The sequence below is a fragment of the Lepidothrix coronata genome, unplaced genomic scaffold (genome assembly GCF_001604755.1).
Source record: "Lepidothrix coronata isolate B3197 unplaced genomic scaffold, Lepidothrix_coronata-1.0 Scaffold23, whole genome shotgun sequence".
Lineage (NCBI taxonomy): Eukaryota > Metazoa > Chordata > Aves > Passeriformes > Pipridae > Lepidothrix > Lepidothrix coronata.
The window spans coordinates 2,045,921-2,062,809 of NW_016690203.1; the positions used below are offsets into that span (position 1 = coordinate 2,045,921).

The following is a 16,889-nucleotide window of genomic DNA, read 5'->3' on the forward strand; positions in this document are numbered from 1 at the left end:
TTTTTTTTTTCCCCAGCCTTTTTTTTTTCCCCAGCCCTTTGAATTTCAAGTAAGGCATTTATTTATTTCCTTTTCTTTTGAATGAGGTTTCAACAAAACAAAAGACAATATGTGTGGGTTTGATTGCCGTAGTAAACTTGAACACTTAGCGTGCTGACGCTGCCCACCTTGATAGTCAAATGCACGCTTTGCCATCAAAAGATTATGGACTCCACTCGGCCTAAAATCTGTGCTGAGACACACAACCCTTTTCTTGCCTGCCTTAGATGAATGGTTCAGCTAGTTGCCTTGTGCACTGTCTTGTCAGCTCTTTCAAAGCCCTCTGCCTTTGCCCCGGTTTCCAGTATCAAGTTGATATCTGCAGAGCCCTGAAGCTTCCCATTTACTTATGGCCATGTAGAACACTTTCAGTGAAACCCACAAATTTCTTACAACGTGGGAGTTTTACAGTATCAATCAGAAAGGCCTAGAAAGCAAAGGTTCTGGAAGGGCTAATGAGAAATAGTATATGCATGCAGTGTCCAGGCTTTTTTTTTTTTTTTAAACTGCTGCTTTCCCTCTTTATTGAATGTTAAATAAAGCAAAACACTGACTTTCAGACAGTGATGTTTTGTAGCCATCACATTCAAACTGAACTCTGACCCAATACCCTTCTTCATGCCATTTTCTCCTCTTGCTGGACAAACCTGTCTGTTCTTCCCCCTGTACTGTGCCACTTCCTCACCCCTTTTCCTTTCTGTCCATGAGCCTGCATGGAGCCTGCAGTTTCCCAGGCTGCTCCTGATGAGGCTGGCTGCCCTGTGTCCATACTCCTCCCTGGAACAAACCTTTCTCCTGTGTTTGCACCTGCAGTCTCCCAGAGTCCCTGATGACAGATCATCTAGATGAGGATATCTAGAGGGGATAATTGACCCTCTAGAAGTGGAAAAGAATTGAAAAGCATGGTTTGGGACATCCTCCTCTACACATAGGCCCTCTGTGGCTTTTTGGTCCCTCTGTGCTGGCTGTGTGTGTGGTTTGTCCCCCTCCTGCCCTGGGACCCTGCAAGGTGACAGGAGTGAGAGGACAAGTTTTCTTTACAGAACTGCTTCATTCCAAGGGGCTTGCTGGGCTGGGTGACTGACAGGTGGGGTTTTTTGAGAGAATTTATACACATGAGAATGGAAGTGACCATAATTACTTCACTGTGAAAAATTGAGAGGGGAAAAAAGTCTGTGTCTGTTTTTAGTAGAGAAATGGAGTGGGCTAAGTGAGAAAAGGGTGAGGGCAGATCCACAATGTCAACCTTGAATATTTTGAATTTCTAACCATTCAAGGGGTAGGGAGGGGAAAATGCAGCTAACTGAAGCAGCATGGAATGTGGCAGGCTGTTGTGAGAGAGACGCCTTTACAGCTGCAGACAGTAAGTATCTCCTTGCTTTCCCTGCAGAGGATTATGCCTCAGTCCCACCTGTTTCTCCAGTCAGAGACTAGTCTGAATAAGGTCCACCTGGCACAGAAATTCCTGTACAATATGCTTTGCTCGTTGCTGAATCCACTTTTAAGATTTTCTGCAACTTCCTGTCTATTAATATGTGGCATGTCAGTTTACTTCAAATCAGCAGTGTTTGTATAGGATTAACTTTTACACATTTACACTCAGGATTTATCTTCCTTAAGTCGCTAAGCCCCTATTTCTTTCAACATCCGTTTCCTCAGAACTCCTAATAATTAGTGTATCCAAAGTGACTTGTTTTGCTCTGTATTCAGAATACAATACTGGGCAGTTCCAAGGACTTCCACTGCAGCCCCCTGAAACAGCAAGCTTCTGCCAGCCTTCCTGGCATTTGAATCAGGTTGCATATATGTCAAGAAAGTTGAGTGCTGTGCACATCTGTCTGTTAACTATGGGATGGTGCACCTGGGCTCTGCCCTCTGTCATGTTCTTCCCTAGGCCTCCCACAGGATCGAAGGGCTCCTTGCTGGTGTCCACAGGGAGGGAATGTGCTTTGGGGAATGGCTGAGAAGAAGAAAAGAGGGGTGTGGTGATAGAAAAGGTATGATTCTCACCTTTCCCTCTACCCTCTTTATTTTCCTGACCTTGGCCACAGTTTAGCTGGATGCATTGAGTGCACTGTGAAGCCTTGCCTCAAGACCTCTCACATGCACAGAAAGTGCTCACTGTTTTAGTCTGAACAGAGTCCTAACCTTTTGAAGGCATTGATGGATTTATCCATCAAGAGTTTCATAAGGCGTTTTTGTGTCAGCATTAGAGATCAGAAAGGTTTTCTTCTTCATATGAGAAAGATCTTGGCTTTCTATGTTCTGATGGTGATCTTTGACAAGACAAGTAATCCTACTCACTTTGTTAAAACCTAAATAGCAGTACATTAATAAGTGTCTGGTACAAAGAACTGATAAATGTAATCAAATAGGTTTTAAGCTAAAGCTTGTAATTCAGTCTTTTTTCTTCTTTTTTTTTTCTTTTTTTAGGAAAAAAGGTCATAGGAAACACTATACTTATTGTGCCTTCTTATTGTTCTGGAATCCATTGGCAGCAGCAAAGTAGTCCTTATGAAAACCATTCTTGATTTCTGTTGTGACAGAGGTTTCCTTTATAGCTGTTCTTGAAGGAGCTTTCCGGTATGTCTATAAAAGCAAAATCCAAAGTAAACACTTGGATTTATTTAGTGGCCCAAAAACACTACCTATTGTTAACTGTAAATGAAGCTGTCTGGTGTTTTTTGATGCAGATGTATCTATTTGCTTCAGACTGCATTAAGGGTACTGTACTCTTTTCATTGCTGTGGGTGATGTTACTTTACTAGTATTACCGTAATACTTGATGTCAAAAGAGATTTCAAGCCTTTAAACTAAAAACTCTATGTATGCAGGCAGGCTGGAGCAGCCCCTGCTAAATGAGGTTGAAGTAAACAATACAGAGTTTTTTGTTTTTTTTTTTTTTTAAGGACTGAGAAAGACTCAAAAAGTTATGCAACAAAGCAAACTCAGACCTTTTAAGTATTGAATGTGGTACTTGACTTGTTATACAAGTGCTGAAGAGCTGAGCTGCAATGAGGAGGTTATTACTGAATAACTCTCTCATAGGCATTACTATATCATTAAGTGACATATATTTTAATACAAACATATTTTAAGTCCTGATGCTCATTCTACATCTGAGTCCATCAATAGTGCTATCCAAAAAGTTATATTTTCCCCAGTCTTGTCAGGGACCTCTTGGAAGAGTGCTTACCTTAATGTAAAAGTTTATAAAGAGAATGACCAGTGTGGCCATGTAGGAGGACTGGAACATGAGGCAGCCAAATGGGAATCCACATGGCTTCACAGCTGCACTAAGTGTGTGCACAATAGTGAGCAGGAACTGAATCTGTGGAGGGAAGATAATGCATGACTATTTGCTGAGAAAGGGTCAGTGCTAGCTAAATCAGATGCAGCAGTGTCCACTAATCCTGCTCTTTGAAAATTTGAGTACTCTTGAAAACTGTCCCTTTCTAACCTCTGATTGTATTGTGAGGGTTAGGTTAAAATGGCACTCTTATGAAATTAAAAGAAAACCAAGAATCAAAGGTCTTGGAGCTGGCTGGAGGCAGCTCTGTTACATGGTTTTTATCACTTTTAAATCAGTTTTTCTGGGATTAAGAAGCTTTTCTATGAAAGAGTTCAAAAATAACAGAACTTTGTGGACTGAGGTATTTCTACTGTATTGTAGAAATAATTTCTGAACATCATTTTCTTTAAATTATATCAGGCTGCACTAGTGACTTATGCTGTATGATAGTTCAATTCTAACTGGCTTAGTTCTGTAAATAACAATGTTTTTTCATAGTTCATTTCATCCTCTCTCGCATTTCAAAGTATTTCTGGTAGCTAAATTGAAAGTAAAATAGATACATACCAGTTGTGCCTGAGTGAGGTATTTCTTCCACCAGAGATACTTGCGCATGGATGGGATGACTGACAGTCCGTAGTAAGAGTACATAAGCACATGGATAAAGCTATTCAGAGTGGGTCCAAAGAAACCTGTAAAAATCCACCAGGGAAAAAAATTTTATATACCAACTGCTAAAAAGTGAGAGAAGATATTATTGTTTGTGATATCTCTTCCATATGCTAAGTATTCCTTTCATGCTTATCCCTTGCTAAAAACATTCCTGATGTGTAGAGATGCTGTCCTAGGGGCATATGACAAACTGAATGATACTTCTTACATGGTTTTTCTTACGCTGACTATTGTATTTTTATCCCATATTTTTCTTTTCCGCCCTTTTTTTTTTTTTATTCTGTGGTTTACAGGCTATTTTTTTCTTTCCCTCCCAACCTTCTTCTTGCTGTGAATCTCCCCATTATTTGGGTAAGCTTTAAACACTGCTGTGGATGACTTTGCTGCTAGTATGGCAGCTTAAAGCCCTGGGAGGCATTCATGCTCCTGCTCTCTGATGCAGTGAGCAAGGGCTTTGCTCTGAATTAAACCAGCCCCTAGTGGCTGTGTTTGAGCATCGCTCATTTTCTTCAGTGACTTTTCTGCTAGACGCAGATTTGCAGAATTTGATCCCAGATAATACCTTGCTGCTTTTATTAGCTACACTTGGTGAATACTAGTTCTAGGGCAAGTTAATTACCCTCTGTACCTTACAGACTACAGAGAAGTAGCAGCATTACTCTGCTGTATCCTCATGTGTTTGATGGCAGTGCTACAACAAGACAGTCCTGCCAGTTCTGATTTTTCCACTGATTAATTACTTAGCTACTGATTTTTCAGTCCCTTAATTATAGTAATGCAAAACTAGCGCAAACTGTGGGGACCAGGTTCAGACACATTAGAAAGCACAAACCCCCATTAATTTGTTTAGACCTCTAGAAATAGCTCCTATTTCTAGATTTGCTATGAAATCCTTGATCCCTGCTTCTACCTATAACAGTGATTTACTTTGATTTTGTGCTGCCCATAGTAAGTGCCAACAAATATGAATTCTGCTTTTGGTTCTGAAAAACACCTGCAACTAGTTTCTTTACAAAATATTACAATAGATTGAGGTGAGTCCCTTTAGTAGAAGAGCAGAAAACTGTTTTTCTTCTCAACTCTGACAATACCTTCCACAGGATGTGGTGTGGAGGCCTGGAAAACTGTGCATGTTGTAAGAGAGCTGAAGTAGTTCCCTGTTGTTTGGACTCACACAAATACCAAGTGATCAGTCTATGGCACCATAAATCTTCCCCTCCTCAACAGGGAATATGATGACAATTACAGTATCCTTTAAGAGCCAAGTAGTTTAGAGATTACTTTTGTGAAATATTTTGAACCCAAAATACAATAAGGCAAAGGATGCTGCTATTTCTACATGGAATACTACATTGTATTGATCACTTCTAGCTATCCAGTGCTTTTACTGCCTGAATGAGATGTGTTCTCGTACAAAACAGGACAAACTCAAACTGTTATTTTAATTAGTGATTAGCAAGTAAAGTAATTTGCTAAAGCAGTGTGTCAGATTGATGCATACAGGAATCAAACCTGTAAAAGTGCTATTGATTGCAGTTGTGATTGATACCAACTTTACTAGGATCATGATTCCTCCCTACACAGCTTTTGGAGTAGATCTTGTATGTGATCACTCTGGTGCACTACTCAGTAATGTTGCTCTTAAAAGTGGTTTGAAAAGAAGTAAATATGACATGTTGTGGTGGCTAAGTAGAAAATCTAGGGCCTAACATTCAGGTATTTTTGGCCTAAACTTTTAGCCATGCTTTTAATTTTACTACAGTCTGCAGGTGATCAGCAGTTCTGAAAGGCTGTGAACCTTAAAGGTGCTATCACATCGCACAGTGACACACTTCCTTTGCACTGTGATGTGATTCCTCTCCAGCCACAACTGACTTATACCCCAGGTTAAGAAACAAACACTTACTTTGCCCACAAGGTATCCAGTTCAGAACACACCACCAAATGTTAAACATAGTGGCATGGTGATACACATGAAGGAAGGTGATCTGGCTGCTTTTCTTTCTCAGTACAAAGAAGATAGTGTCCATGAATTCAATTACTTTGGAAAAATAATACCACCACAGCACCTTGGCTACCTGTACAAGCAAGAACAAAGGAGCAGGAAATCAATATCTGTCCGTACAAGAGCTTAAGTATTACTGTACTTCTTCAGACCCTAGGCATGCAACTTCTCAGAAGGCATTAACATGCTATTGAAGGCGAAGCACAAGCTCTGGCTTCGATTTTATTTCCCTTTTCAGTGAAGCATTTTGAAAAAAAACTGCACATCTTTTATGTGATTGTATAAATACATGATTATCAATATAATTTAAGAAATATAAACTTTGAGGAAGCATTTTCTAATTGTTTGGCTTTTTTCCTTTTTCAAAGGTACAGTTTTGTGGGTTGTGGTTTTTTTTGTTTTGGGGGGTTTTTTGGTGTTTTGTTGTTTGTCCTTTTTTAAGGATGCTACCATTCATATTTTTTTGGTACTGAAAAGATTTTGCTGCCAGCTTCTTTTTAAAAATCTAAATTCAATACTCAATATAATGAAATATATCTTCCTCTAGAGCAGAGACTTTTTATCAGAGCTCAGGATATGTCCTAGGACAGTTAAAGACAAATAGAAAGGGGGGAAACACCTTGTTGATGGGAAAAGGTATTTAACTAACCTTTTCCTTGCCATAACACAGGCAAATTTTAAGGGTTGGGGGAAATGATATAAGTCAACCAATCTTTCTGCCCTTGAGCTCTAATGTCATCTGGAAAATAAACCTGATATGGGGAATGAAAGAAGGTTAATACATGGAATTGCTGTGACGCAGAAATAAGGGCTGAAACTAGAGATGAGTCAAGCCAGCAAAATGTCCCTGCAGGTTTGCAGAGTTTACAGCTGGGCTTAAATCAGTGTCCAAGTACAGCCCAACAAGACTTACCTTTTAGATCTTTTATCTTTGTTCAAAGTTTTTAAAGAATCTAATTCTCTGTTTTAATAGTCAGGCAACACTGTTGTGACTACAGGTCTTGATATGTGGCTTTTCAAAATATGTCCTATTGTGCTTTCCACTGCAAGGATGCATTTATATTGAACAAAATATTACACTGCTTGGGCTACCAGCTATTGAACAACCAGATTAAAATGCTCATGTCAAAGATGTTACTGATAGCATCCTTATAACCTCCTTGAATGCAGAGGTGTTGCATCAGGGACATGGAGGGAAGGATTGCTGCAGATGTTGAGGGCTGAGCTGCTGCTGTCTCTCACCCGGATGTCGGCCTCCCCTGCACTGTGGAGGTTCTGGCACTGCAAGTTGTAGCCGCCTTCCCATGTGGCAAGGATGAGCTGGAAACAAAAAACAGAGGAATTATGTTCATGAACAGATGGAACAGTTTTCACCCCTGCAGTTGTTCTGTGTTTATTGGAAAAAGCAGCATGGAAGTACAGTAGATACCCACTTCTTTTGTTAACTGATGCTCTTAAACCAGAAAACTTGCTAATATTTTCTATTTTAAAATAGGAAAGACATCAGTTGTGTTGGAGATACACCATTTCAGTGTACACCTATTCCATTTCTTGAAGGCATCCATTAAAATCTCTCATTACTTAATTCAATGATCCTTGCTCCAAAGCTTATGCTTGAACGTTGTATCTCTGTCCTGAAGTGGTGTTGATAGAGTTTAACACAGCTACTTGTCCAAAATGCTACTTGAGAAAAATTCCCTCAGGCCAAGCAAGCAAACAGAAGGCAAATCCACAGTAGTGCAAGGGGAGAAACATTTCTTAATGCCATACACGACTCTATCCTACACTGTTAAATGCTGGAGGAAGTAATGAAGAGCGGACACAGTGCTGAATGGAGACATGAATAGGCACACAAGCAGTTTCTTAGATTCTGCATACATCGTATTGGTAAGCAGACAGAGAAATGAAATATCAGCATACCACACTGGCATGGAGCAGAAGGTTTGCAGAAAACCATATGGTGGGTTTTGATGTAGAATATTTTTGTAGTAATGACCACCTAAAGGACTCAGCGTTCTTTTTGGAAAACGGAGCATCATCTCTGTCTATAAATGCAGTGAAGAATCCATTGATTTTGAAAAGGTCTTGTTTATTCTTGAATGTGTGCAAATTGGGGTTTGGGGCCAAGCTGAGCAATTCATGTTCTGGGGACTGTCTCACTCTCTACAGGTGATGCAGTGATGGGAGAAATACATGGAAGTGTTGTGCTGTAAGCAGAATTGCAAGATGCTGAGAGAAGTGGATTGCTTTCAACTCTGGCACTACATTCAAGGGGATGATTTGTGTTAGCACAGAAGGGATGATTTTTCCCTTCAGTTCACACTGAAAAGTATTGAATGTGTGATAGCCTATACAAAAGTGAAGTAGAAATATTCTCAGTGATCAAACTGAATTAATTAATAGATTAAATTCATTAAAAATATTATTGATAATATTATCTGGAGAATTAGAAAATAGCCTAGAATGCTTATTATAAATTCATGTTAAAATGCAATAAAACCTGGAGAACCAGGGTCTTTTACTATTTTTCTTCTGAATTGCAATTCTGTGATTGTCCCTGTAACTTTGGTCATGTGTGTGGCCAAAATAACCCATAGAGATTGCAGAAAGAGATTAAAATAAGTAAGTGTTTTATAGATAACTGCTATATAACAATTGAAACCAGAACATTTATTTTTGGAACAGCCTATGTTTCAATGAATTCACCTGCAGCATGTGCCAGACTTCACCAAACCAAACAGGATGGGACCAGAATCTAAAAACAGGGGAAATAACAAAAAACCAACCCGAGTTCCTCATACAAATGCTCAGTGCAGATGAAACCACAACTTGTCTTGCCAGGTTGGCCTCTGCTTGGGTGTTGTGCCTACAATCACATAGGGCTGGAACACATGGGCTCCTCTCCCTTCCCTGCTGTGGCAGTCAGGTGGAAAGTGGGGCATGGGCTGCACCTCTCCAACAACCTGCAGAGGTGCTGAAGAGAAAGGAGTTAAAGCTTTGAGAAAAGCAAATTATGCCACTTCATTTCCATATTATTTTTCAAAAAGCTGCTGAGTGGAAAAGGGGTCATTTCTCTTCTCTGAGTAGGAGGCAGAGGACATGCCAGTTTCCCATCTGTCCCTCCTGTGGCATGTCCTTGGTTCCCAGATCTGTGCCTATGCGGCAGCTGCCACTAGACAATTGCTTCATGAGGGATGAAGAGACATTAATGCACGATTGCTTTTCTGGGCAGCTCCTCTTGGTGCCTTTTTGTGCAGTCATCTGCCTTGGGTTTTACCTCTAAGTGAGAGGTGACTGATCTCCAAGCTGAGTCTTTTGGAATAGGCAAGCAAAGCCTTATTGACAGGCTGTAGTTGCAGATTTGTTCTTGCTTCTGTCTTGTTACTTGAGAAATGCTAAAGAAAATAGAATAGTCATCTTGTTCTTGGCTGGGAACAATATGGTCTAACAGTGCTGGAGTGTCAGGAGCACATCTGGAGGCAGCATACAGGATACCAGCAGGCTGCAGTGGTGACATCTGGAAGCTTTGTAAGGCATGGCCTCAAACATGGATATTAACAGCTCTGCCAGAAAACTACCGTGCAAGATCTACTAATAGGAGCAGGAAGTAAATGATATTTCCTCTTGCTGTTTTATTTTTTTCAGTCAGCTATAATGAAATCCACAGTGGCTGTGTAGGTGGGAAGCAGTGATAGCAGAACCATCTCTACCCCTTGTGATTGCAGGGAATTGAAATTATGACCCACAAACTCCCAAAACTCTAACAACAAATAAAGAAGAGGGAACTGCTTTTCCATTCTTGTGCATAGAGTAGAGAGGACCCTTTCTCCTGATTTTACTGAGAAACTATAGGATTTCATTGCAAATATGCACTGTTGCATTTTGTTGTATTTGTTGAGTTACTTTTTGTAACTTAGGTCTGTGATATGATATGCCTATAGTATTTTTTATCTAAAGCTCTTAAATAATTTTACCTTATGAGGCATGCAATTTTGTAACATTTTTTTCCAAGACTTATGAAAACAATTTCACCTATTGCATTCTATATCTGTAAATTCATACTTTTCCTGTGCTTAAACTGGTCAAATTGTTCATATCTTTTTTAATGTCATTGTAGGAATCTACTTTTTTCAGGTTCTAATTGCAAAACCACTTTACTCTCTCAGCTTATTTTTCTCTTCCTTTTAAAATGAACTCATTTCTTTGCTTTGCTGAAGGAACCTGGCCTCATAAACTTTTCTGCTGCAGTATGTGAAATGCTGGTTCACAGAAAATTTGCCGGTTTAGATATTTTGTTTAGTCTGTTTTACAACTGTTCTGATTTGTTTAAAATTACAATAAATTGATTTTTCAAAATTCTTTTATGTGCGTTGTTTTCTTTTGTGTTAAAGGTTAGGAACCTTCCTGATAGTGCTAAAGGTTTTGGGATTTTTTTCAAGTATTCCATTCATAGGTCCCCTGTTGGAAAATGAAATGAAAAAACCCTTACAGGCTGAGAAAGAAAATCAATATTTCTTTTCAACATCACAGTTTTCTAACTTGGTAATTGAGAAATCTGCAACTCCTTACAAATGGTCAGCATGCAAATGGAGAACAGACTTTAGGGGGAGAATACTGCTCTGTCTGACTTCAGAGTTTTATTTGATTTCTTTTGTTCATTCTTTCATCATTCTGTATAATGTCAGATTTTGCAGATCACTCTGTTTGCATAATTCCCAGTCATTTTACTTGGCAGAAGAGTTTCCTCTGGTTTGTGCCTGCATTTCAAGAGCCAGCAGCTTAGAGTGAAGATCTTTTTCTGACTTTTTTTAACCTCAGTCTTTCATATCAGCTTTTCTGTAGCTCAGCATTTCTATTCTCTGTTGCATGCACCTTACATACTACTGTGTGTCCTTTAGGAAAAAGAGAATTCACTTTGAGTTTTTACTCTTCTGCTTTGCATGATAATTTTCAAGATTTTTGGCTAATTTCCTAGTTAAATTAAAACAATAATAAGTAGTGGGGAAACTTGGAAGGCAAAGAGTCCTTTTTATGGAATCCTGGTGATCCTAGGCCATGACTTTCACGTTGGCTCTCAGTGATGTGGAAGGTAAGCAGCTTACCCAGTGGTGCTAAATAAGCCAGCTGCATATCTGGAACAGAAGCTGGTACCTTCACATGAGATATTTTGTTATCAGGTATCTTTTCCTCTGATACCAAGGTCATATGTTACTTGTACTGTTTCAGTAATGTTCCCTTTCATACACTGAGCACTCTTACAGTTCTGTAGAGCTGGTATTATTAATCACACAGAGATGGTGTAAGTGCAAGATGTATTAAAGACATGAGAAATCCCCTCTCCCTTTCAAAACACAAATTCTCTACCTCTAGCAAATAATTCTTTGAATTCTTTGCATTCTTGGCAGCCTATCCTGAAAATAATATTAAAACATGTATTGTTTGAAGCTATTTGGAAAATCAGATCACGTAAAGAGGAAAGCGCTGCCTTGTGAAAAATTTCTGCTAAGTAACAGTATCCTGTTAATAAGTAGAGTTTTCATATCTTTGTATTTTGCTGTTGCCCTAATGTTGTTCTTAATAGATTCCAGTTTTTACACCAATAAATGACTTCTATTTGTCTACTCAAGTATAACTAGCATGAAGATTCATGAGAGTTGTTTTGCCGCAACAGTCCAACTCATGCCTTATTTTTTTAAGCGAGGAATCACATTGTTCAGGAATGAAAGATGGTTCCTCTGTCAGAAATTTCAGGGGGGTGGGCAGCAGGTACCAGAAGACAATATAATCCTCTCATTTTGCTGAGTAGCAGACTAACCACCAAGAGCCTGACCCAGGGGCCTGTGCCCTGCTCATTTCAAGCTTTCAACTTTAAAAGTCTCACAGCTGTAACTTGTTCTTGCATCTGTCCTCTAGTGATAGGCTAGAAAGGAAAGCAACGTGGCTTTCTGAATGGATATTCTCATTTCTACTGACTGCTGTTTCTCTGTGCTATTTGAGCCTCTGCATGGTTGGGCCTTCTCAGAGAGAAAATGTCTAGAAGCAATAAGGTATTTCCCCTTGTCCCGGGGCCAGAGAAAGACAGAGGATGAGGCATCGGCATCTTGTTACATCTGGCTGGTGGTCACCAGCACAGTTCCTCAGGGCTCAATTCTAGGGCCAGTGTGGTTCGACACATATATCAATGATCTGGAGGCAGGAGTTGAATGCCCCATTATCAGGTTTGCTGATGATATGGAATTGGGAGATGCTGTCAACTCTCTTGAGAGACAAGAGGCCTTGCAGAGGTATCTAGATAGATTTGAACATTGGGCAATCATCAGTGGCATGAAACTCAACAAGATCAAATGTTGGATCCAGCACCTGGGACAGAGTAATGTGGGCACAAGTATAAGCTGGGGGGAGGAGTGGCTGGAGAGCAGCCCTGCAGAAGGGGATCTGGGGGTGCTGGTCAGCAGCAGCTCAGTGTGAGCAGCGTGTGCCCGGGCAGCCCAGAGAGCAAACCATGTTCTGGGGTGCACAACCAGTGGTCAGGAGGGGGGATTATCCCACTGTGTTCAGCGTTGGTGCGGCCTCACCTTGAGCACTGTGTGCAGTTTGGACCCACAATTCAAGAAGGATGTGAAGGTCCTTGAGTGTGTCCAGAGGATGGCAACAAAGCTGGTGACAGGGCTGGAAGGCCTGTCCTGGGAGGAGCAGCTGAGGACTTTGGGCTTCTCTAGTTTAGAGAGAAGGAGGTTGAGGGGTGACCTCAATTGCTCTCTACAGCTTCCTGAGGAGGGGAAGTGAAGAGAGAAGTGCTGAGCTCTTCTCCCTGGGATCCAGAGACAGGAATGGTGGGATACGTGGTAATGGTTCAAACCTGAGGCAGGGGAGGTTTAGACTGGACACTAGGTAGCATTTCTTTACCATGGGAGTGGTCAAACCCTGAAACAGGCTTTCTAGAGAGGTGGTCAAAGTTCCAAGCCTCAGTCAGTCTCAAGTCAGTGTTCAAGAGGCATTTGGTCAATGCCCTCAACAGCATGCTTTAACTTTTGATGAGCCCTGAAGTGGTCAGGCAGTTGGACCAGGTGGTCACTGTAGGTCCCTTCCAACTGAAATAGTCTATCCAGTATATCGTCTATCTATATGGAAACAGCTCAGAAGGAAAGCCAGTAACTAATAATGGACTTAGTATTCAAAAAATTAAAATTCCTCTTCAAAGTGTAGAGTGGGAGGATGAACATTAATGTCCTTCTTGTGAAAAAAAACAGAGCAAGATGCCCCTTGACATTATTATGGGTATGGTGTTTTACTGGGTTTTCTAAGGCACTCCAGCCCTCAGGCCAATTAAAACAACTTGATCTGACCACTGTTCTCAAACAATGGCAGTCCTGCTAAACTAAGTAAAGGAGCCTAATATGTCTATGTACCAAAAAGAAGGGTTTAACTTGAAGCGTAGTGAATCACTTCCCTTGGCCATAGGAGACTTTTGTTAGTCCTTGTGAATGGCAGCTCCTCCCTGGATCTCTAGATTTGGACAAAACAGTTCTAAAAGCAGTTTTCTGATGGCCACATCCCAAGGGAGTCTAACCAAACAATCAGTACAGTGTCTCAGGAAGGAGAGGGGAATTACTTTTTTTTTTTAATGAATTTTAGCATGGAATACCTGAGAAGATTATCAGTGTCTAAAAACAGAGAGGAGATGCTAATAATCTCACATGATTTTCCTTTTTTTGGTTTTTAAAGGGAGAAATCAGCTCTTTTCCTGTAACATGACTCACTTCCACAAGCATGCAACATCTGAATTGTCTTGCTATCCCCAAGAGGCTGGAGTGAAGCACACTGCAATGCTACTGAGACCATCACACTTTTACATGATAACTCAATGAACAGAGAAAGGAACCATTAATCACCCTCAATTTACCATTAAATCAGTCTTAAACAATACCTAGAAAGCTTTAAGGCAGTTTATTTTGGCTAGGACACTAAATTGTAAAATCATCTGTGAATAATATTTGCTGGACAATACCTCTCTGTAGAGGTTGCCTATTTTTAGGCAAGACCCCAAGAATTATGGTATAACCCTAGATTTTAGATGGATAGCTAAGGTGCAGGACAGCCTGAGTTTCCAAATTGCTGCTCTTGTGCCTTGAAGATCTCAGGGATAAACTGGCAACACTATAAACACTATTGGGAAGCAGCTTGGGCTAGATTGTTCAGCCTCAGACTAGGTAATTCCAGAAGCCTAGTCCCAGCCTTGCTACTTGGTCAGTGCCTTGGTTTCCCCAAATGTAATAATTTAGCGGCAGTGTTGTGCCAAACAAAAACAGGCACTGAATAGGAAATACCCTATTATATCTGTTCTGAGTAGCTCCCGTATGTCATTTTGTGGTACCAGTGACGGTATCAGAAGATTTGTAATTGTGAAAAACCTCAACATAAGAAGTTTTACTCTCGATTTCCAGTAAAGTTCTACTGAATTCTATTTGAATGTGCATGTGAGATCCAGGGCACTGCGTTTTTTGATGGTGAGGTTAAATGTTATACCTAAATGCAGAGCTCAGAAAGGTCAGTATGAAAGACATGGAGAACACAGAGGATGAAAACTGAGAAGTGAGGACAACACGTCCAACTGGAATAACTGCAGGCAAGGACAGCAAAGTCAGCTCCTCAGCTCTCCAAACAAATTATTCAATCAAGATAGAGGAACACCTGGTAATTTGTTTGCTCAAAGTTCGTACTTGCTCAAAAGAGCTGTTTGCTCTTGTCCTTACATTTCACTGCTTGGTGACCTTTTGCTGTCTAGGGGTTTTTTTCTCACTTGTCCCTTGTTCAGATGATAGAGAAGTGCACCTGATCTCTTCTGGTTTCTCACTTTGTTCTTTTTCTCTTGCTTCCCTAAGGTTAAGACAGTCTTTCTGTACTAATTAAAGAAATACTTCCAAGGAAGCCTTCACCTTAAGCACCAATCCTTATAGATCTAGAATCATTCCCTACTTCCGTAATTAATTTACATTTGTTAAATTCTGAACAATTAATGAAGAGAGAAAACAATAATTTATCACAATCTTAAATAAAAAAAAAAACACAAACAAAAAAACCCACCAAAAGCAAGATTATGTTGGATTTCTATAGTAAAATTCCATGACAGTTGAAATTGGCTAGGATCTGTATCTATTTTACCTTCCCTCATCATCTGCACTGTTAAAGCTTTTCTTAGAACTTCTGCTACACAAGCTCTACCTTTTCAACACTTGCACAGCTAGGAAGCAAATGTTTCTGATGTCAGCCATTGTAATGATGGAATAAAACAGAGTCTAAGTGCTCCTTCTATTTTTCGGTTTGTTCCTTTTGTTTTATCCCATTATGCCAAATTCGGGCATTATATTTGGGTTACTAGTAATCTGTGAGATGTAGTCTCAGTTGCAGTGTGTAGGATTAAAAATGATGGCTGATGGACCTGGTCATACCAGCACTGTGCTTTTGACCTATCCCTGCTATCAGAGGATACACAGAAGGCAATTCTGGTATTCTTGGGAATCTTCACACCACCTTGTCACTTATAAATCTGCAAGTTGTGACTATAATTCAGAATTTGGACTTACTGTGGGATGAATTTTCAGCTCCTAGAAACAGGTAAAGTGAAGTTGATTTACTGCTTTTTATTTTATTTAATCCTGTAAGGTAAAAGACTTTTCTTCTGGTTTCTCTAGAAAGGTTAATGTACTAGGCTGGCAATACTTGTGAGTACTGCTCTTTTCTCTTTGCTTTGAATCCAGGGGCCCTCACATGCAAGTCCTGCCTTTCTCACATGGATGTGGTTGCTTGCTTACAAATCCTGTGGATTTGTAATAAGTCTGAGAAGCTATCTGGGGATACAGGCAGCTTGAGACATCACGCCACCACTATGCTAATGACACATATCTCTAGATCTCTTTTTTAATCTGACCCAAATGGTGCCAGTGTCCTGGTTTTCTCAGTGCCTGATCAACAAAAGGACTTGGGTGAGACCTTGATGACCAGCTGAGATTTAATTTAAATAGGGCAGAAGTGATACTTACTGCTGGGGAAAGCAGCCTAAGACCTTGGCAGAGATTATGCCTTTTCCTACTAATGAGAGAGAGTATCCTCACCTGAGTAATTTCAGAATTCAGAGATCAGCATTGGTCTCCCGTGTTTGCAGTTTTAATATATCACTGGACTTGTGACAGTTTTATCCTGTGGCCTCTGGTGCCTCAGACAAAAAGCCTGAAGTGTGGTTATTCACAGACATGACTGGTTTTCACAATAAGCTGATTTTCTGCTCATAGTTGGTACTTTCAGGATCTTAGGCAGAGATTTGTGTAGAGAAATGGCACATGTTACGTCAGTAAAATTGTTGAAAGTTTTGATTTTTATAAAAATAAAAAGGTGGTGGCTGTTCTTCCTTATGCAGATTTTTGGCCATGTTGCTAGAAATTGTTGGATTGGTAGAGTTATCTGAGGCTATGAACGCTTAATGGTACAGAGAAATACACAACCAATAACACACTTCTTAAGCAGGTTTCTTTGGTAGCAGCAAGGATGGAAGGAATTGTCTTCTGCCTCCCCATCAGTGCACCTGCAGCCTAATTTAAGCACAGTACTTGTGTCTAAGCTTCAGGTACTTGAAAAAAAAGTGCTCCAAAACCAAGTGCCCACTTCTGCGTCACATTTAATTGGGAGAGGTAAGTGCATTTGACAACTTCGATGAAATCTATTTGCCAAACTAAAAAGTCTAGATTAATGTCTAATAAACTTCCATTCTGGTGGGCCTTCAGAGGCACCTAACTCCTTTTTGACACAAAAATTTTGAGATGTCTCAGTAGGATGGGGGCAGCTGGGCAGAGCTGTTTATCTTTAGACCTTGTCCTTGGGGGATAG

The 16,889-nt window shown here is 40.2% G+C and overlaps 1 protein-coding gene across 1 annotated transcript in view; it reads right to left on the minus strand.

The window, feature by feature from the left end:
• Window positions 1-18: 18 nt before the first annotated feature.
• The window catches only part of ELOVL2 (ELOVL fatty acid elongase 2), a 50,279-nt gene continuing 33,408 nt past the window's right edge, over window positions 19-16,889 (minus strand). The window contains exons 4-8 of the mRNA XM_017808627.1: window positions 7,251-7,328; window positions 5,910-6,081; window positions 3,899-4,023; window positions 3,236-3,370; window positions 19-2,628 (exon numbers count right to left, since the gene is read on the minus strand). Of these exons, the coding sequence (XP_017664116.1) occupies window positions 2,500-2,628; window positions 3,236-3,370; window positions 3,899-4,023; window positions 5,910-6,081; window positions 7,251-7,328 (639 nt within the window). The 3' untranslated portion in view covers window positions 19-2,499. The remainder of the gene's footprint in view (window positions 2,629-3,235; window positions 3,371-3,898; window positions 4,024-5,909; window positions 6,082-7,250; window positions 7,329-16,889) is intronic.